At 53.0% G+C, this 20,332-nt stretch overlaps 1 protein-coding gene across 4 annotated transcripts; it reads left to right on the top strand.

Moving 5' to 3' along the window:
* The first annotated feature begins 349 nt into the window (after positions 1-349).
* LOC144731806 (protein phosphatase 1H-like) lies at positions 350-18,379 on the top strand. 4 transcript variants are annotated; one of them, XM_078613060.1, is made up of 12 exons: positions 350-1,331; positions 2,942-3,642; positions 4,245-4,371; positions 8,101-8,329; positions 8,491-8,765; positions 9,467-9,579; positions 10,363-10,447; positions 12,415-12,533; positions 13,051-13,114; positions 13,983-14,090; positions 14,930-15,099; positions 15,329-18,379. In XM_078613060.1, the coding sequence occupies exons 2-12, from the start codon at positions 3,077-3,079 to the stop codon at positions 15,528-15,530; spliced, it is 2,058 nt and encodes a 685-aa protein (XP_078469186.1). In that variant the 5' UTR covers positions 350-1,331; positions 2,942-3,076; the 3' UTR covers positions 15,531-18,379. The 4 variants fall into 4 exon arrangements, with proteins under 4 accessions (XP_078469186.1, XP_078469183.1, XP_078469185.1 ...); XM_078613057.1 differs by having other exon boundaries at positions 352-1,331; positions 8,101-8,353; XM_078613059.1 differs by having other exon boundaries at positions 1,330-1,407; positions 8,101-8,353.
* Positions 18,380-20,332: the final 1,953 nt, after the last annotated feature.

Below are 20,332 nucleotides of genomic sequence, written 5' to 3'. Positions count from 1 at the left end.
GTCTAAGCCCCGCAGAAACCAATGTCTACGACACAACAAGCCCCACGTGGTCTACAACTTGGGGACTCTTGACACGTGGAGGAGGGAGCGAGAGTGGGGAGGACAGAGCGTTGGCACGGATTGACGCTGCGTTGTGTAATGAGGAGGAGGAGCTCACACGTCCTGAAAGACGTGGATGTTGCCCCACGGTGCAGATTCTGTTTGGCCGGATAGAGGCGGGGGGGGCGAAGCGGCCCTGGCACGGCTCGAGATGGGATGGTGTGGTAGGGGAGGGTGTGGTAGGGGAGGGTGTGGTAGGTGAGGGTGTCAAGCTGAGTGGACTTGCCGATGTTTGGTGCCAGCGATGCGGAGGTCGCAAACGGGTTTTGATTCCTTACCCGTACCCGGCCGCACCAGGGTCGCAAATGGGTACCCGTACCCTACCCGATACCCGGCTACCCGTACCCGGCCGGGTACGGGTATGGTACGGGTATCGGGTACCCGATTGCGACCTCTGGGATGAAGCCATGTTGCAGGCGCGGGTGGGTTGATTCTAGGAACTTGAATTGTGAGAAGAGACAAGACGTTGGGAAATGAGTGACAAACGGTGACTCACCAGTGACTCACGGCCTACCAGTACCCGTACCCGGCCGCACCAGGGTCGCAAACGGGTACCCGTACCCTGGCCTCAAGGTTGTCAGTGGAGGAGCGGTGGCGCAGTGGTTAGCGCACGAGACGACGAACCCGGCCATCCGAGTTCGATTCCCGCTCACCGCCAATTATAACCGTTCAGAACCGGCCCTGTGCCTCTCCCCTAGGTCGACTCAGCCTTAAATCGGCGGCCGGGCGCGGTGTTAGCCCCCCTTCCCCCCCGGGACTTGTCTGTGAAGGCTACACGGGGGAGCTTTGTCTTTGTCTCTATAGTCGGGTCACTGCAGGAAGTGGCGAGCTCAGTGCCCGGGGGCTTCGACTCGCGCAGTCGCCCCAAGGGCCCCCCTCGAAACTCGCCCCAAGGGCCCCCCTCGAAACTCGCCCCAGGGGCCCCCCTCGAAACTCGCCCCAGGGGCCCCCCTCGAAACTCGTCGTCGCGGACTGCATCGACTGTAGCGATTACAAACTCTGCCGATTCAACTACAAGCTGTACCAGTCGCAGGCTGTATCAACTACAAGCTGTACCAGTCGCAGGCTGTACCAGCTACACGCTGTATTTGTTACACGCTGTGTCTGTTGCATGCTGTGTTAGTTACACGCTGTATGTATTAGTTACAGGCTGTATCTGTTACAGGCTGCACTGTACTCGCATCAGCTGATCCCAAGTGCCGCTGCTGCTGCTTCCTCCTGAGCTTGTCTCGGTAAGTTCCGCACTGAGCTCGTGATGGTGATGATGATGATGGGGCACTCGCCCAGTGCAGGTGACGATCAGTGCAGGTGACGAGCTGTGTAGGTGGTGAGCTGCTGTGTCGCTGTCCCTGCTTCAGGTGCAGCTGTCCCTGCTTCAGGTGCAGCTGTCTCTGCTGTTGTCCACTTGCTGTGTGTGTGTGTGGAGCTTCCTGCCCAATAAACCACAGGGCTACGGTTGTTGATGTTGCTGCGGCTGCTGTTGCTGCTGTTGTTGTTGCTGTGACTGCTGCTACTGCTGTTACTGCTGTTGCTGCTGCTGCTGCTGTGACTGCTGTTGCTGCTGTTGTTGCTGTTGTTGATGTTGCTGCGGCTGCTGCTGCTACGGCTGCTGATGTTGCTACCGCTGATGTTGCTGTGACTACTGCTGCTGCTGTTACTGCTGTTGCTGTGACTACTGCTGCTGCTGTTACTGCTGTTGCTGCTGTTACTGCTGCTGCTGTTGCTGCTGTGACTGCTGTTGTTGCTGCTGTTGTTGCTGCTGCTGTTGTTGCTGTTGGCTGCTGTTGCTGCGGCTGCTGTTACAATGGCTTGGTGTTTATTGTTGCCGTCTCTGTGTTATGGTTGTCCCCTTGCTGACTACCCCGAACTGCGTGACCTTAATGTGTGTCACTATTGAGTGCCGTTGCTTTTATGAATGTACGCCGACTGTACAGCTGCTGCTGCTGCCTATGTTGTCCACAGCCATTGGTAATCCAGGAGTCGCTGTTGGTGTCTACTGCTGTAAGCCATCCCATGTGGTTTGTCTACGTTGTGGGGGTTGTATTGACTGCTGTGTTGTTGACTTGTGGTAGCGACAGCATTGGGGTTTTGTTTTTTTAGAAATGACTTGTACAGTACATGCTTCCCTTCCTGCTACCGATGTTGTTTACACTGCGTGAGAGCTCCTCGAACCGCGACCCTACTACCTGGAAACCCCTATTACCTACAACCCCTATTACCTACAACCCCTATTACCTGCAGGCCCTATTGTCTGCAACCCCTATTACCTACAACCCCTATTACCTGCAGGCCCTATGATCTGGAACCCCTATTATCTGCAACCCCTATTACCTACAACCCCTATTACCTGCAGGCCCTATTGTCTGAAACCCCTATTACCTACAACCCCTATTACCTACAACCCCTATTACCTGCAGGTCCTATGATCTGGAACCCCTATTATCTGCAACCCCTATTACCTACAACCCCTATTACCTGCAGGCCCTATTGTCTGCAACCCCTATTACCTACAACCCCTATTACCTGCAGGCCCTATGATCTGGAACCCCTATTATCTGCAACCCTTATTACCTACAACCCCTATTACCTGCAGGCCCTATTGTCTGCAACCCCTATTATCCGCAACCCCTATTACCTACAACCCCAATTAACCGTGGCAGCTGAAAAGCCCTTCAAAACTATTATTTGCGGCCCTATTACTTACAATTAGTACAATTAATCGGATCTACCATTTGGGCCGTCCATATCGCGGATAAGAGGATTCTTCGCCTGCGTTTCACCGCCCGTCGTGTTGCCTGCGCTCACATTGCCTGTGATCATTTCTCTTCAAACTGTCGCACAGATCAAGATCGTCGCAGGAGTCCCGTGAAGACGCCACCATGGACTTATAGCTCGAGTTCTAGTCGACGTCGCCGCTATAACCGTGACAGCAGCGGCCACGTCAGTCGTAGCCGTAGCTGCCAAGCGAGCCGCGGCAATGTTGAGTAGCCTCCAGGAGCACGTGTCTCGGATGGCCGCGCAGTATCTGCACCGGAGCGGCACGCGGAGTCCGCGAGCCGGGACTGGAGTCGAACCGGGACCTGGTGACGGAGCAGAACCCGGCCGGGAGGGAAAGCCGACGGGTCAGGGGTTGCGAAACCAGAGCCGGCCCGACTACGGAGCGCTGCCGCAGCGCTACCCATCAAACCGGCCTGCCTTCGTGCTGCCCGCAGAGCAGCGGCAGGACCCACAGCCGCAGCAGCAGCATCGGACGCAGCAGGAGGGAGAGGAGAAGCAGCAGGTCGAGCTGCAGCAGATGCAGCAGCAGCAACAACAGCAGCAGGTGGAGGAGCAATGCCAGCACCTGGGGGAGCAGAGGCAGGAGAAGCAGCAGGAGGAGCAAGAACAGCAACCTCCGCACGGAAAGCAGCAACGGGAGCTACACGAGCAGCAGCAACAGCAGCAGCTGCAACAGCAGCAGGAAACGCAGCCGGACGGTTGCTCGGTGGTGCGGGCTGTGCGCCCCGGTGCGGCGGGCTTGCCGTGGGGGTGCGGCTATGCTGAGTGAGTCGTAGGGGTGCGCGGTTATGCCGAGTGAGTCGTGGGAGTGCGGTTATGCCGAGTGAGTTGTGGAGGTTTGGCTATGCCAAATGAGCTTTGGGGGAAATCAAACGCGGTTGACCCCCAGGATTTGTTGCGCATCACAAACAGCAATGGAATTATAGTAGTAGGTTTTTACCCTTTCAACTGGTACAAAAACTGACACCTTTATACAAGGGATCATGTTTGCAATAACCACAACACAAGCAGTCAAAATGCAAACAAAAAGAAACAACTCCGATGATGATAATGATATGCACTGCCCTTGAAGTTGATTGGTCCACACTCGAGACAGCTTTTCTTAGAGCCCAGTCTCCATTGGTGTTGGACCAGATAACGCCAAAAGGCGCAAACATGATCCATTGTATAAAGGTGTCAGTTTTTGTACCAGTTGAAAGGGTAAAAACCTACTACTATATTTTGCCACTGGTAAAGGAGATGTCTCATAGAGCAATGGAATTGTCGGGTCTAGGAATGTAGTGCGCCAGTCGACGGTGACTCGCCGCCGGTCCCGGCATTGTCCACTGGTATCCGCGTGTTAAGCTTCTGTCCGCACGCGTGTCAAGGGCCACGAACCACAACAAGAGCCGGTGCAACGAGGACCAGGCAGCCTGCCTCATGCTGCCACTGGAGTGGCCGCCCACAGCCCACACGGACGGACCCCTGCACACATCGTCACGGCTGGGGAGCCAGGTAATGTGAAAATATCTTCTTGGTTCTTTCGGTAAAGTCACGTAGAAGGGAAATAATAAAATAATGTTTTATTTATCTTATTTTATTATTTCCCTTCTACGTGACTTTACCGAAAGAACCAAGAAGATGAATCCCTGCAGTCACGAAAGCTTTAAATCGAAATGTGAAAATAGCGATCTAACCCAAAAAAACTCTTATGGATAATATTGGTCGCGAAAGCCTACGTGTTAAACTAAACAAACACTACACTTTTTCTTCTTGGTTCTTTCGGTAAAGTTCCGTGACTTTACCGAAAGAAGAAAGAAGATGAATTCCTGCAGTCATGAAAGCTTTAAATCGAAATTTAAACACTACACTGTGCCACTGATTTTTTTTAATCTGGAAAAGCGTCACATTAAATCTTTAGCTCTTTTTCAGGAAGTGTCCCACATTTTGGATGTTTGGCCAATTCATTTTGTCCTTAATGATTTGCATGGGAGGGACTTGTGTTTACTGGGTATAACACTAAAAAGTCTGCAACAGACAGATTCTAACCCACTTACTGTACTGCCATATGTTGGCCACTCTGCAGCCCGGCATGTTTTACGAGTTTCAAAAGCTCCGTGCGATTTTTCAGCCGTCGGTGGAACATATAGTTTAGTGAAACTCTCAAATACTACTGGGCTTTGGGATAGCCTGGAGAAGCAGTACAGCAAGTGGGTTGTGAACCTGACCTCGTGGGCCCTTGAGTGTCATGCCGTGGAGTGAGTGGGAGGTTCTCTCTGCGTTCTCCAGTCTGTCTACACCATCGAGGCTTTTGGGTTAGATCGAGTAAATATGTGTCTCGATTTAAAGTGTTCGTGACTGCAGGGATTCATCTTCTTGGTTCTTTCGGTAAAGTCACGCAGAAGGGAAATAAAAAAAAAAATGTTATTATATTATATTCTTATATTATTTTATAATATTTTATTATATTTTATTACTTTATTATGTTTTGTTTTTATTATTTTATTATTTCCCTTCTACGTGACTTTACCGAAAGAACCAAGAAGATGAATATGTGTCGTTAAACCCGCCACCACCCGACACAGCCGGTTAGTACGTTCATTCACGTAAACAAAACGTGCAAATTCATTACTAGTACAGCACACCGGTGCATTGGAGAGTAAACCCACAACATTGGACAGTAAACCCACAACATTTACAACTTGAGTATGAAGTTTAGCCAGTAATTACAACGATCATCATCAGGCCACAGCCAGAGTTGGCTGTCGCCTGATGATGCTAGTTGTAATTGCTGGCGAGACGTTGTACTTGAATTGTAAATGTTGTGGGTTTACTCTCCAACACACTGGTATGCTGTATTAGTCACAAATTGGCACTGTTCTTTACGTGACAAACCTTACTAATTGGCTGTGTGGCGGGTTTAACGACACATTTATATTCACGCGATCCAACCCAAACACCTCTTATGGATAATTTTGGTCTCCACACATTAAACCTTTCTTGCAATGTAACTGTGCTCAAACATCCACAGTAGAGCAGGACTCTCCTGAAAACAACTCCTGAGGCTCGGAGATAATTCCGCAGACCAAACACATCGTTACATGAGTTGAATCACATGGCCCGCGTGCATTGTGAGTGAAAAGGGAACTGGTGTGACTTCCACTTATCTATTAGCCCTGCAGTTCAGAAGCATGTCGGCAAACCCTGGCAAAGGAGAATTGCCAGCTTTGATGGATCCACTTCCGCGCGGTTCAGAGATTTCTGGTTCTGTATCATTACCAGTTCGGCTGAGATACACACATACGTACGAGATGCCGTACAGACAGATTATAATCAGTGGTTCATTTCCGTAGTTTCTCCCGTGGAGAGAGTTGGAGCTTCCACCGTTGAGCACGAGGTCTCGTGAGGCTCGGTGAGAACCCCAAAGGGCGGAGGTTGTGACCACAAGTGGACGAGACTCGACATTACATCACTGGCACTGACAGTTTACCAACTAATAAAATATAAAAAAATACTTTTTAAAAAACACGCTTTAATGAAATGTACTGTCCGAGCTGCCCATCCCCCTGCCCCCTTCCCCCATCGCCCCTCCCCTCCTTCCACATCCCCCGCCCCTCGGCATGGCTCCCCGTAGCTTGCCGTGACGTCAGGGACCACGTGGTGATTTACAGGCAACGTGAGTTGAGCATCGACAATTATAGCCGTAAACGTGGACAATTAGAGCCGTAAAAAAGATCGTTTAAAATATTTATTTTAAATTTTCAATGATAGAATATAGTATTGTCATCAGTATGACATAGCTATACCAAGTTTGCAGTCGATACGACATTGGGAATACGGTTGAAATTGAGTTACACGATTTTAGGATACGACAACACACAGAGTAGGTTAAATAAAAGCGTGTAAAATGTTAAAAAATATATGTTTTGGATTTTGTATGGTAGAATATAGTATTGTCATCAGTATGACATTGCTATTTCAAGTTAGCAGTCGATAGCAAATTTGGAAGTGGGTAAAAATTGAGTTACAAGATTTCTTTTTTGAGGATACAACAGACTGAGTGAGTTAAATAAAAGCGTGTAAAAAACATCGTAATCGACAAACAAAGGAGACGTGACAAACGATAGGAAACGAGCAGCTGGTTAAGAATGGCTCCCCACGCACTGCGCCTGACCACAGGTGTGCGTGCGTGCGTGAGCATGCTTTGGGCAATGTGGATCATAGTAAAAACGAAACGTTGAAGTCAGAGTCTATTCTCGCACGAATGTGGAGCGGCGCTCATCTCCTTTGGCTGCCCTTAGTCGGTGGTGGCCATTCCACATTCCCATGATGGGTGCCAGGTCATCAGACGGTTGCTGTTGGGCTCTCGCAAGTCGGTGCGAGTTTAGTGGTTTGGGAATTGAGCAGCAAGCCGGGAATACGGTTGAAATTGAGTTACACGATTTTAGGATACGACAACACACAGAGTAAGTTAAATAAAAGCGTGTAAAATGTTAAAAAATATATGTGTTGGATTTTGTATGGTAGAATATAGTATTGTCATCAGTATGACATTGCTATTTCAAGTTAGCAGTCGATAGCAAATTTGGAAGTGGGTAAAAATTGAGTTACAAGATTTCTTTTTTGAGGATACAACAGACTGAGTGAGTTAAATAAAAGCGTGTAAAAACATCGTAATCGACAAACAAAGGAGACGTGACAAACGATGGGAAACGAGCAGCTGGTTAAGAATGGCTCCCCACGCACTGCGCCTGACCACAGGTGTGCGTGCGTGCGTGAGCATGCTTTGGGCAATGTGGATCATAGTAAAAACGAAACGTTGAAGTCAGAGTCTATTCTCGCACGAATGTGGAGCGGCGCTCATCTCCTTTGGCTGCCCTTAGTCGGTGGTGGCCATTCCACATTCCCATGATGGGTGCCAGGTCATCAGACGGTTGCTGTTGGGCTCTCGCAAGTCGGTGCGAGTTTAGTGGTTTGGGAATTGAGCGGCAAGCCGGGTACAGGTTTACGCATCTTCAACGGTGAGTGTTCAGTGGTCAGGGCTCAGTGGAAATTGCCAGAGCCAAAATGTAACGGTTCACCCACTCAGTTCGACTCGATAAAGTGCCACGATTTGAGGTCAGAATTTAATTCATGAATCGATCTTGGCAAAGAATTCCACTCGGTGTTTTAAAGGGGCATTGTCACACTCTAATTCTCCCTAACACCACTCTCTCCCTCTCACACCCCACGGGCCGTGTCCAGGCAGCCGCCGGCGCGGTCACGGCTCTCCTAGACAAGGCTGAGGCTTTGTCGCCACCGGGCCGTGTCTGCCACCAACCTCCTGACGCCGAGCTCCTTCTGCACGATGACTTCGAGATGGTCTCCCACGACGCTCTGGGGAGCGGCGTGGACCGCGATTCTAAAACTCCCAGGAACATTTCGAACGAGGACGTGGAGAACCCTGGAACTGTGGTGTTGGAAAATCGCAGAGGTGCAGCAGTTAGCTCATTCACAGGTGCCGACAACACAGGCGACGCTCAAGCAGGCACCGCTGACAAGCGCCGTTCATACTCGCATCACTCGTACATCGCCCACGTCACACGCATCGCTCGCTCGCGTATCGCACATCTCTGACACGCGCGTGCCCGGCAGGCGCAGTGGGGGAGGCGCTGCCCTACTGGGCGCTCTTTGACGGGCACGGCGGTCCGGCCGTGGCCCTCACGGCGGCCCACACGCTGCACCACCTCCTGCGCCAAGCGCTGCAGACGGTGGCGCCGGTCCTGGCGGCCGATGGCCCCGCGCCGTTCGCCGTCGCCGCGCCCAACGCGCCGCTGCCGCCGGCCGAGCCCGCGCGCCTGCGGCACGGGCGCGCCGTGTCGCGCGGCGAGATCGTCGTGGGCGCCATCGAGAGCGCCTTCCTCGAGATGGTGGGTGAGGCCGGGCGGCGCTCGAGGGCGGAGCGCGCGGGTTCCCGTGGGAAGGTCGCGAGTTTGACCCGGTCCATCTCCGCACCGCCGTTGCCACCGTTTAACAGAGGTCGCAAACGGGTTTTGATTCCTTACCCGTACCCGTACCCGGCCGGGTACAGGTAGCCGTATCCTACCCGTACCCTACCCGAAATGAGTGACAAACGGTTACTCACCAGTGACTAACGGCCTACCCGTACCCGGCCGCACCAGGGTCGCAAACGGCTACCCGTACCCGTACCCGGCCGGGTACGGGTAGCCGGATATCGGGTAGGGTACGGGTATCGGATACCCGGTTGCGACCTCTGCCGTTTAAGCAGCGGGGTGGCGAGTGGCGCACGTAGACGTGCTAGGGCGAGGGGTGTGGATGTTTGGTGATGGAGCTGTGCGCGGCTACTCGGTGTGTCTTGAGTCACGTCCCGTACTTCACCTAATCGGCGCCGGTGCTGCTCACCCCCGCCATACCATTTACAGTAGTGTTTCAAAATCGTGCAACTCTTACATTTGCCTCGCAAACCCACTTAAACTATTGTGCTAGATTTTGTGGCTTTTTTGTTGTGTTATGGTGTAAGTTCTTACCGGAAAATCTCACCAATCGGTTTCATAATCCCTCCCTCCTTCTCCGCTCTCCCCCTGTCCCCTCCCTGTTCCCCCGAGTGCAGGACCGACAGATCGAGAGGGAGCGCGTGTCGTTCGACCTGCGTGGTGGCTGCACTGCGATGGCGGCGCTGTGTGCACTGGGCCACCTCTACGTGGCCAACGCTGGGGACAGCCGGTGTGTGTATGTGTGTATGTGTGTAAGTGTGTATGTGTGTGCGTGTGTGTGTTTGTATGGGGAGCGGTAGTGTAGCGGTTAGCGCGCTGCGCTATGAACCTGGCGACCCGAGTTCGATTCCCGCTCACGGCCAACACCAGTGACGATTATCTGAACCGGTCCTGGAACTCCCCTAGGACGACTCAGCCTCAAATGAGTACCTGGTGTGATGTGTAAACATCGCCGCTAGGGAGACAAAGGTGGCCAGGCGTGGTGTTGGCCACCCACCCCTTCGTGTGCCGTGCCGGCCTTCATAGGTGCTCGCTAACAGCACTTGCCCCTACAGTCTGTCAAGGCTATACGTGGGATCTTTGTCTTGTTTACATGTGTGTGTGTGTAGGCTCAGGGTTAGTTGGATATCAGCACTGGTAAGACAAAGATGGTTGTCCTCGGTGCTTGGAGCACTCCCACCCTCTTGCTGCCTCGAACTCGCAGAGTGTCTAGGAGAGCACTCAACTAAAGCACCACTTTGTGGGTCCCCCAGTAATTGTCCAGCAGCATGCGGTGGTGACGTGAGATGTCCACCACAGGCTCGGAAGGAGTGCCACCGCTTATCTTGTCCTCCGCTGCTGCGCGGTTCGAACGTTTTGACGCTCGACCCGGACCCACAGGCCGCTCGTTCCCACGACCCGACCGGCGGGTGACGGCCTGCGGGCACCCGATCGCGAGGGTGCGACCTCGCGCGGGGGCCCTCGTGTGGCGGTGGCGGAGAGAAAGCGCGCGCCGTGCGTGTGTGGGGTGCAGGGCTATCATCGTGAGGGCCCGGGACGTCATCCCCATGTCGCATGAATTCACTCCCACGACAGAGAGGCAGCGGCTGCAACGGCTGGTAACCGTCTTGCCACGCGTGTTCACTTGGCTCCCACTCATACTGTCACCCATTTACCTGGGTTCCGATTGGGTCTCTCGACAATGAAGCTGACAGCCCGGCCTCTGATGGGGTCTCTAGACAATAGACTGACAGCCCGGCCTCTGATGGGGTCTCTAGACAATAGACTGACAGACCTGTCTCTGACGGGGTCTCTAGACAATAGACTGACAGACTGGTCTCTGATGGGGTCTCTAGACAATAGACTGACAGACCGGTCTCTGATGGGGTCTCTAGACAATAGACTGACAGGCCGGCCTCCTGACGGGGTCTCTAGACAATAGACTGATAGACCGGTCTCTGATGGGGTCTCTAGACAATAGACTGACAGGCCGGCCTCCTGACAGGGTCTCTAGACAATAGACTGACAGACTGGTCTCTGATGGGGTCTCTAGACAATAGACTGACAGACTGGTCTCTGATGGGGTCTCTAGACAATAGACTGATAGACCGGTCTCTGATGGGGTCTCTAGACAATAGACTGACAGCCCGGCCTCTGATGGGGTCTCTAGACAATAGACTGACAGACCTGTCTCTGACGGGGTCTCTAGACAATAGACTGACAGACTGGTCTCTGATGGGGTCTCTAGACAATAGACTGACAGACCGGTCTCTGATGGGGTCTCTAGACAATAGACTGACAGGCCGGCCTCCTGACGGGGTCTCTAGACAATAGACTGATTGACCGGTCTCTGATGGGGTCTCTAGACAATAGACTGACAGACCTGTCTCTAACGGGGTCTCTAAACAATAGACTGACAGACTGGTCTCTGATGGGGTCTCTAGACAATAGACTGACAGGCCGGCCTCCTGACGGGGTCTCTAGACAATAGACTGATAGACCGGTCTCTGATGGGGTCTCTAGACAATAGACTGACAGGCCGGCCTCCTGACGGGGTCTCTAGACAATAGACTGACAGACTGGTCTCTGATGGGGTCTCTAGACAATAGACTGACAGACTGGTCTCTGATGGGGTCTCTAGACAATAGACTGATAGACCGGTCTCTGATGGGGTCTCTAGACAATAGACTGATAGCCCGGTCTCTGATGGGGTCTCTAGACAATAGACTGACAGCCCGGCCTCCTGACGGGGTCTCTAGACAATAGACTGACAGACTGGTCTCTGATGGGGTCTCTAGACAATAGACTGACAGACTGGTCTCTGATGGGGTCTCTAGACAATAGACTGATAGACCGGTCTCTGATGGGGTCTCTAGACAATAGACTGACAGCCCGGCCTCTGATGGGGTCTCTAGACAATAGACTGACAGACCTGTCTCTGACGGGGTCTCTAGACAATAGACTGACAGACTGGTCTCTGATGGGGTCTCTAGACAATAGACTGACAGACCCGTCTCTGATGGGGTCTCTAGACAATAGACTGACAGGCCGGCCTCCTGACGGGGTCTCTAGACAATAGACTGATAGACCGGTCTCTGATGGGGTCTCTAGACAATAGACTGATAGCCCGGTCTCTGATGGGGTCTCTAGACAATAGACTGACAGCCCGGTCTCTGACGGGGTCTCTAGACAATAGACTGACAGACCTGTCTCTGACGGGGTCTCTAGACAATAGACTGACGGCCCGATCTCTGATGGGGTCTCTAGACAATAGACTGACAGACTGGTCTCTGATGGGGTCTCTAGACAATAGACTGACAGACCGGCCTCCTCACGGGGTCTCTAGACAATAGACTGACAGACTGGTCTCTGATGGGGTCTCTAGACAATAGACTGACAGACCGGCCTCCTGACGGGATCTCTAGACAATAGACTGACAGACCGGTCTCTGATGGGGTCTCTAGACAATAGACTGACAGACCGGTCTCTGATGGGGTCTCTAGACAATAGACTGACAGGCCGGCCTCCTGACGGGGTCTCTAGACAATAGACTGACAGATCTGTCTCTGACGCTGCTGTCACCCAGGCGAGTGAGCGCCCCGAGCTGCTGAAGGAGATCTTCACGCCGCTGGAGTTTGGGTGCCGGGTGCTACGCCGTGACCTTGGCATGAGGGTCCTCTACCGCTCTCATCACATGACCGGCTGGTTCGTCGCCCCCCCTCCCTCCACCCCGCTCCCACTGCCCTCCCTGCCTTGGGCTCCTCACACGCCAGGAGGTCACGTGGGAATGCGGGAGACGCACGTGGAGGGGAGACATGAGGAGAGAAAGAGACGGTGGGGTGCACAGGGTGGGGGGACGTGGGGACGCAGAGGAAGACGCAGAGGAAAACGGACGGGAGGTGGGGCACACGCGGGGAAGATGTATGGACGCGGGGAGTGACGCAGACGGAGACACCAGGCGACGTGGAAAGGAGATGCCAGGGAGACGTGGGCCACGAGAGATTTAAGAAGTGGAGACCCAGGGAGAGGTGGAGTGATATCGAGGGGAGACACAGGGTAGATGTAGGTGACACGGGGAGACAAGGAAGAGACGTGAAAGGGAGACACGGAGACGCAGGGGGGAGACGGGGGAGTTTTGTGGAAGGGAGACGCGGGACGGCCGTTGGATGCCGCTGCCAGTGGCACTGGCTGACGGAGGATGTGCCGGGCCGTGTTCCCGCAGGGGCTATAAGACGGCTACTGAGGAGGACCTGCGCTTCCCGCTCATCAGCGGCATGGGGAAACAGGTGGGTGGCCCCCTGGGCACGTAACGAGCGCACGCCCCGACCAACACGTCGACACAGACACAGTCTCGATTCAGACACCTTTTTTACAAGGAGTCATGTTTGCAGAGACCACAATACCTGCAGTCATAATGCAAACAAAAAACATAACTCTGATAATGTATGCACTGTCCTTGAAGTTGATTGGTCCACACCCGAGACAGCTTTCCTTATAGCCTAGTCTCACATGGTGTTGGACCAGATGACGCCAAAAGGCGCACAACTCAAAGACAATGCACCATCAGAGTATGAGAGTTCGGGGTAAGCATTTACACCTTGTAAAAAAAGGTGTCAGTTTTGTTGCCAGATAAAAGGGTCAAAAAACCAACAAAAAAAAACATTTATCATATTTTTTACTGGCAAATGAGGTTCCAATGGTGAGTCTCGATTCATTTTCATTCATCGGTTGCTCGCCACTGGGAGGGCCATCCCTTCAGATAGAGCATCGCAAGGCTGTCCAGAGTGTTGATTGACATACACAGCCAACAAGTAATGACATCTATACGCACAGAAACAGCAGCCGCCGTTCGCCACAGTGCTTGTGCCAGGCCGGGTGCACGTTGAGGACACGTGAAGTGGAGAAAGCTCGCTGGCAGGAGGTCACGGGACAGACTCAGGTGCCCATGGGTCGACTGAGACGACCGGCAGCTGTGCTCCCCACTGCGCCACCGAGCAGCGTTTCAGCCGCCCGGCGCTCCGCTCGTTATTGTGAGCCTCGCTCCTCTGCCCTCCGCTCGAGGGCGACTTCCTCCAACCGCCAGTAGCATCCTTCACGAGCTTCCTCCTCCACAGAGGCCAATCTTGACACCGCCGGCGCGTGTGCTGTGTTCAGGCTCGGCTGTTCAGCACGATCGGCGTGACGCGGGGCTTTGGGAACCACGACCTCGTGGTGCACGACACGGACATCTGCATCAAACCCTTCCTGAACAGCACTCCGGAGGCACGGCCTCCACCAGAGCACAGCAGCCTACACCACCCTGCTATGCTACCACACAGCATGGTGATGCTGTACGGTAGCGCAGCAGCCTATACTGCCGTGCAGCATCGCCAACCACGCACGACTACACACTGCCATGCAGCATCACCAAAACATCCAAATATAGGACCACAGATCTTGGGTAATCGTTGGTGACGATTCTGGCTACCTTCCCACCTCTCGTCTGTGGCTTCCTGCGGCTCCGTTTTGATCTGCGGTTTGCAGGAATGACGCTGCTCTATCAGAATAAAACATTGGTACAGTATTCGTAGTACATTGAACCATGCAGTACTATGCACTGCTTTTAAAGGAGGAAAACTTGCATGTACAGTTTAAATTTCGATTTAAAGCTTTCGTGACTGCAGGGATTCATATTCTTGGATCTTTCGGTAAAGTCACGTAGAAGGGAAATAATAAAATAATAAAAATACAATATAAAATTCTCACGACGTTTCGGCCACAACACATAGCCACAACACAGAGCTGTCGGAAAGACAGCGTTCTAATTAGGACGCTGTCTTTCCGACAGCTTTGTTCTTCACCTGAGCACGGCTGCTTGTGTTGTGGCCGAAACGTCGTGAGAATTTTATAATGTTTTATTTTTATTATTTTATTATTTCCCTTTGCATGTACAGCTCTACAGAGGGCAGGTTTGGCCAGAACAAACATAAATAGCGAATGAATCCTAAAAGCATCGAAGCGAGGACTCTCCGATACAATGGATGTGTACAGATTTCACGGCAGCAGGAGGAGAGACGGAGCGGTGGGACTGAGCCGTGGTCGCCGCTGGTCCGCGCGTGCAGGTGATGGTGCACAAGCTGTGGCAGGGTGGCCCCGGCGATGAGGAGGAGGACGACGATGACGAGGTGCTGGTGATGGGCACGGACGGGCTGTGGGACGTACTCGGCGTGGACGAGGTGGCGTCGCACGTCCGCTCCGTGCTCAAGGCGTCGCGGCCGCACGACCCCGGCAGGTCGGCACGGTGACCGCACGTGCTCACCCACGCGTCTGTGTGTGTGTGTGCTAGTGGTTTGTGTGGGTTAGTGGTGTGTGTGGGTTAGTGGTGTGTGTGTGTGTGCTAGTGGTGTGTGTGGGTTAGTGGTGTGTGTGGGCTAGTGGTGTGTGTGTGTGCATGTACTTGTGTATTTGTGTATGTACGTGCATGTGTATGCGTCTACGTACGTACGTGCGTGTGTGTGCAGGTTCACGAGGGCGGCTGTGGCTCTCGTGCGTTTGGCCACGCGGCCCCAGGGATCCCCGGACGACGTCTCCGTGTTCGTCATCCCCCTGCGCCCCCCTCGTCCCCCTCGCCCCCCTCGCCTCGCGTGCAGCCAGCCAGGGCCCCCCAGCCCAGGCCCCCCAACCCGAGCCCTCCAGCCTGAACAGGGAGGTCTGCCGAGCTGAAGCCTCGTGGTGATAGCGATGGTGGTGGTGGTGGTGACGGTGGCGGTGGCGACGGTGGTGGTGGCGATGGTGACGACGGTGGTGGTGGCGACGGTGGCGGTGGTGACGGTGGCGGTGGCGACGGTGGTGGTGGCGACGGTGGCGGTGTTGGTGGTGGCCAGCAGCGGATCCAATAGGCGGGGGGCTGATAGGGGCGACCGCCCCCCCACTTGGGACCCGACAATTGGCATTGCGTTTACCATGGAGAATACATTGAATGTTTTTATTATGAATGTAGGGGGCCCTGTGTGAAGAGCTTCCTATTCCGGGGACCCCCCACCGCCACTGAAATGTTTCTAAATCTCCAGCCGTGGCCGTGGTGATGACGATGATAATGTGAACTTAAAACGTCGATCTTCGTAGCCAGCACCAAGAGATCCGTGCTGGTGGGTTAGGGTTCGGTTGCGTGTTTGTTCTTTGATGTCGTGATGGTGCTTGTGACTACTGTCACGGTGGTGGTGGCTCGCGCTATGATTGAATTGTGCCACCACTTGCTGGCAAGGATCGGTGGGTCACAAGGCCATGGTCGTCCTGCATTTGCAGTTCTACGTTGGGGTAAACGCACGCCATGAATGCCAGGGCAGGTTCCTTAAACTTGCATAATTGCTCCACGTTTCTATTTGTGATTAGATTACTTGGCACGTGCCACTTGATTCGTTTGTACGTGATTAAATGATTATATTGTAAATGAGGAAAAGCACGGGCGTTGGGTGCAGAGGTCGCAAACGGGTTTTGATTCCCTACCTGTACCCTACCCGAAATGAGTGACAAACGGTTACTCACCAGTGACTCACGGTCTACCCGTACCCGGCCGCACCAGGGTCGCAAACGGGTACCCGTACCCGGCGACGCGGCTCCAGCGTCGCGTGACCTCCGAGTACCCGGCCGGGTACGGGTAGCCGGGTATCGGGTAGGGTACGGGTATCGGGTACCCGGTTGCGACCTCTGGTTGGGCGGCAGCGTGGAGCTCGGCACGCGGCCGCAGTCGCAGCGAGTCAAGTGGCGGCGCAGGCCGCACGACGTCGACTCGGTTGACTGCGCCCTCTTCCCCGAACCTCGCCGCGGCATCGACAATCGGGCCACAATCACCACTCGGAGGTAACGCGACGCTGAAGCCGCGTCGACGGTGCCGCGCGAGACCCCAGCTGCCGCTGCCTGCAGGAGGCAGTGCAGAAAGTAGGTTGGCCAGGCTGTCCGGGGGGGGGGCCGAGTTTAAGTATTCTCTCGGACGCGAGTGCTTTGTCCGCACGTTCCAGCTTCCTCGCGGAGAACAACGACGACGACGAGAGAATGCTGGGAAACTATCGGAGCTGAAAATTTCAACGGCAGAGCTCTGTTGAGTTCTGGAGACACGCAGAGAGGCTTTCCTGTGTCAAGAGTTAAATTTCACGTTACTCCTCCGTGTCCAATCCGCAAGAATTCCGCGTAAAGTGCTGACTGCCGCAAATCCGCGTCGCCCCAGCTATCCATTGAAGTCGCCACGGGATTTAAAAGTCAACTGCGATTACGCATAACCTGGCAGTACTATTGGGGACTGATTGAGGCTTAAACGCGTGACTCCGGTGGTTCTGGTTCAGTGCCTGAGCTTGGGCAGCTGCCAAAGACATGAGGCCGAGGGGGGGGGGTGCTGAAATCCCGAGCGCGCAGCATTCCGTGCTCGGCTTGGTAAAGATGTGCAGGTCAGAACTGGAGAAGGTTAGGCCACGCAAGTTTACGGGAACCGGGATTCAAACTCGGGTTGCAAGGTTCGTAACGCAGTGCACTGACCACTCCGCCACTCAGGATATTCTTCTGCTCGTTTGTCCAGGAAAACCTCGCCGAGTGTCAAGTTCCCGCTGTAGGGAGCGATCATTGCTCTGTGTAATCCAGTCGAGTCATTTGCGCTGTTATTTTTCAAATGTGTGCCCTGGCGCTGGCATAGAGTGGCCGACTCTTGCGAAAGACGTCATGGAATCTTTAAAGTCTACTGTGAAGGTGACGGCGCGCAGTATTATCACGGTTGTTACACCGCAGCATTAATTGGGGCGGGCGCTGAATTCGAAGCGTGAACCTTTGCCGCTGGGCTCCGGTCTGAGTGAACGATCGAAGCTCAAGTCCAGACAGTGATGTGGCCGTGGCGGAGCCGCTTTCAACGCGGTTTGCCAGGAAACCCTCCGAGTCCGCGCCCCTCTGGGACTCAAAGCCGCACGTGGATTTGCCACTCTCCGCGTTGGATGGAAGATCCAACTCGGCGCGGTGCTGAGTTCGTGTGGCTCCTTGAGCAGCCTCGGGAATTGGTCCTGAATGTTAACATTCCTTGCGATGGCATTTGTTTGGCTCTCAGCGTTTGAGTCGTTAAGGATCAACAATAACTATTCCTTTGGTGCTCAGTCAAGAGTCTCGATCATCACTGTGTTTTTTCGTGTGCCCAATGAACAGCAACTATGCAAGATATATCGGTAAATAATTTAGCCGTGCAATTGCTTTTTAAGTTGGTGAATTTCAGATCCAAGCAGCCATCCAGCCTTTACGTGTATACAGTATTTGGGGCAGTTCGAAGTTTGAGGGTCCGTGGTTTGGAGTCCGTGGCCACAGGTGCACACGGGAGTCATTAAGAATCTCCATGCAGCCTTGGTCTGCCTCGAACTCTGAAGTCACTCGGATGAAGCCCGAACACCTCGCTCGTTCGCGACAACCCCCACGAGCCCGAATGCGGATGTCCGTCTCTCGTGCGACAATGGCAATGCAACATTCTAAATGACCGTGTTATTATTACAGACGCACATATATACGCAGATTTTAATAAAATACGAATCGTGCAGACATTTAAATCGGCTTTGGACAATTGCTTGTCGGCCACGTGGCCAAATCGATGGTGGTTTACGTCTGCAATGGTATTGTGCGCTTTGCCTCCACTGGTTTATGACAAGCGCCGACAACCAAACCACCCAGAATGCCCCCCCAGTCGCGTCAGAGCTCGGGACCCCCCAGCAGGGCTTGCTTGAGCCCGCACCGTGCTCGGATGGGCAACCACCAAGCGCAACGGCTGTTGTCGTCTGTGGGGCTCGAACGCTGTTCAATACAGCGAATTCCATTGCACTCGCCTGTGCCCCCCCACCCCCAATCCGCACTGATCTGCTTCGAGTCTCAGGGTCCCGCCTTCAAATCCCCCTTTTTTATCATCCACGAATCCACCTTTACACGAGCGCGTTCAATACGTGTAGATTAGCTCAGGGGCTACGCACTTCGTAGATTTAGTTTTTAACAAGTATAACCCGTAAAAACAAAGTTTTTCACTATAAATCCTTTATATGCGTGGCGGCTAGAGTCCTCTCGTCCTCTGGCTTGAGATGGCTGCCACCTATGGGTCAGATGATTGCATGGCAGCATTAAGCAATTGGTAATTAAATATAATATTTTTGTCCTAAAAAGTGTAAAATTTTGGAAAAAAATTTTCACGAACATTAATTGTCACGCACAACGAGTCTGTGTGGAAAATGTCAGCTCGATTGGATCACGGGAAGTGGGTTAAAAAACGACCGAAAGATTTGCACGGTCCTAAGCAAGCAAGCAAGTGAACTTAATATAAAGGATTTAAAAAGACAACTAAAGAACGAGAGGGATTTAATAGCCACAGAGCCACTGCCTCCACCTCCTCTCTGCACCCGGGTGCGGAGCCCACGTGCGACCTCCTACTCAAGCATTGTCCCCTACTATAATCACCCAGAAATACTCTGGTTCTTTCGGTAAAGTCACGGAGGTAAAGGGAAAAAAAGTACAAAAAATTCAATCAAATCACGACGTTTCGATTGCAACACAAGCAATCATCATCGGGTGTGACAACCACAGCAATAAATTTTACTGAAATGTCTGTCCGTCCCGCGCGTGACGTCACTACACACGAGGCCCACCCCTCCGCGTGACGTCACTCCACACGAGAGGCCCACCCCCCCTCATTAATATTCATGAGTGGGTGGATTTTTACACGAACGCAGAGGAAGGTCGTGCAGAATTTAATAATGTATTACGCAAAGTCGCTTCAAGTATGACGTTTCTTTGCAGAAAGTGACGGTAAAAAACAAGTCTACGCAGCAGTGTTACATCCGTGCGTGACGTCACTGCAAAAAGAGCCCCCCTCCAATTAATAATCACGCCCACGTGGAAATTTACACGAACGCACAAGGTCGCGCACTCCACATGCCGCACCCCTCCCCTCATTAATAATCATGAACAGATGACGTCACTCCACATGCCGCACCCCTCCACAATAGCCATGAGGGGTGACGTCACTCCACATGGGGCACCCCTCCACAATAACCATTAGCGGGTGACGTCACTCCACATGGGGCACCCCTCCACAATAACCATGAGGGGGTGACGTCACTCCATATGGGGCACCCCTCCCCTCATTAATAATCATGAGCGGGTGACGTCACTCCACATGCCGCACCCCTCCACAATAACCATGAGGGGTGACGTCACTCCACATGGGGCAATCACCCCCCTCATTAATAATCATGAGCTGAACAATTTTTCTATTGAATATTTCAGATTTACTGCAATATCCACCCGTCCTAGGACGGGCAAGAAAGCTAGTTGCTCATCCCAGTACAGGAGTTAATTGTTGTCAATATTAAATTACTAGTTTATGTTATTTTATAAGGTGAAGCAGACCCTATAGAAAAAAACAACTAATTCTAGTTTACGTAACACGTGATTGAAATTAATTTTGGTTTCTTTTTGAATGGGAGAATCTCAGCGGCCATGCGCATTCCTTCAGGCAG

The sequence above is a fragment of the Lampetra planeri genome, chromosome 40 (assembly GCF_965212315.1).
Source record: "Lampetra planeri chromosome 40, kcLamPlan1.2.h2, whole genome shotgun sequence".
In the NCBI taxonomy this organism is placed as follows: domain Eukaryota; kingdom Metazoa; phylum Chordata; class Hyperoartia; order Petromyzontiformes; family Petromyzontidae; genus Lampetra; species Lampetra planeri.
The sequence above is the reverse complement of the archived record's forward strand: the minus strand, read 5'-3'. Positions and strand labels throughout refer to the sequence as shown.

Coding starts and splice junctions, on each gene's coding strand:
- LOC144731806 (XM_078613057.1), top strand. CDS start 3,077: ATGTTGAGTAGCCTCCAGGAGCACGTGTCTCGGATGGCCGCGCAGTAT. Junction 10,448..12,414: donor GGCAGCGGCTGCAACGGCTG/GTAACCGTCTTG, acceptor GCTGTCACCCAG/GCGAGTGAGCGCCCCGAGCT. Junction 14,091..14,929: donor TCCTGAACAGCACTCCGGAG/GCACGGCCTCCA, acceptor CCGCGCGTGCAG/GTGATGGTGCACAAGCTGTG.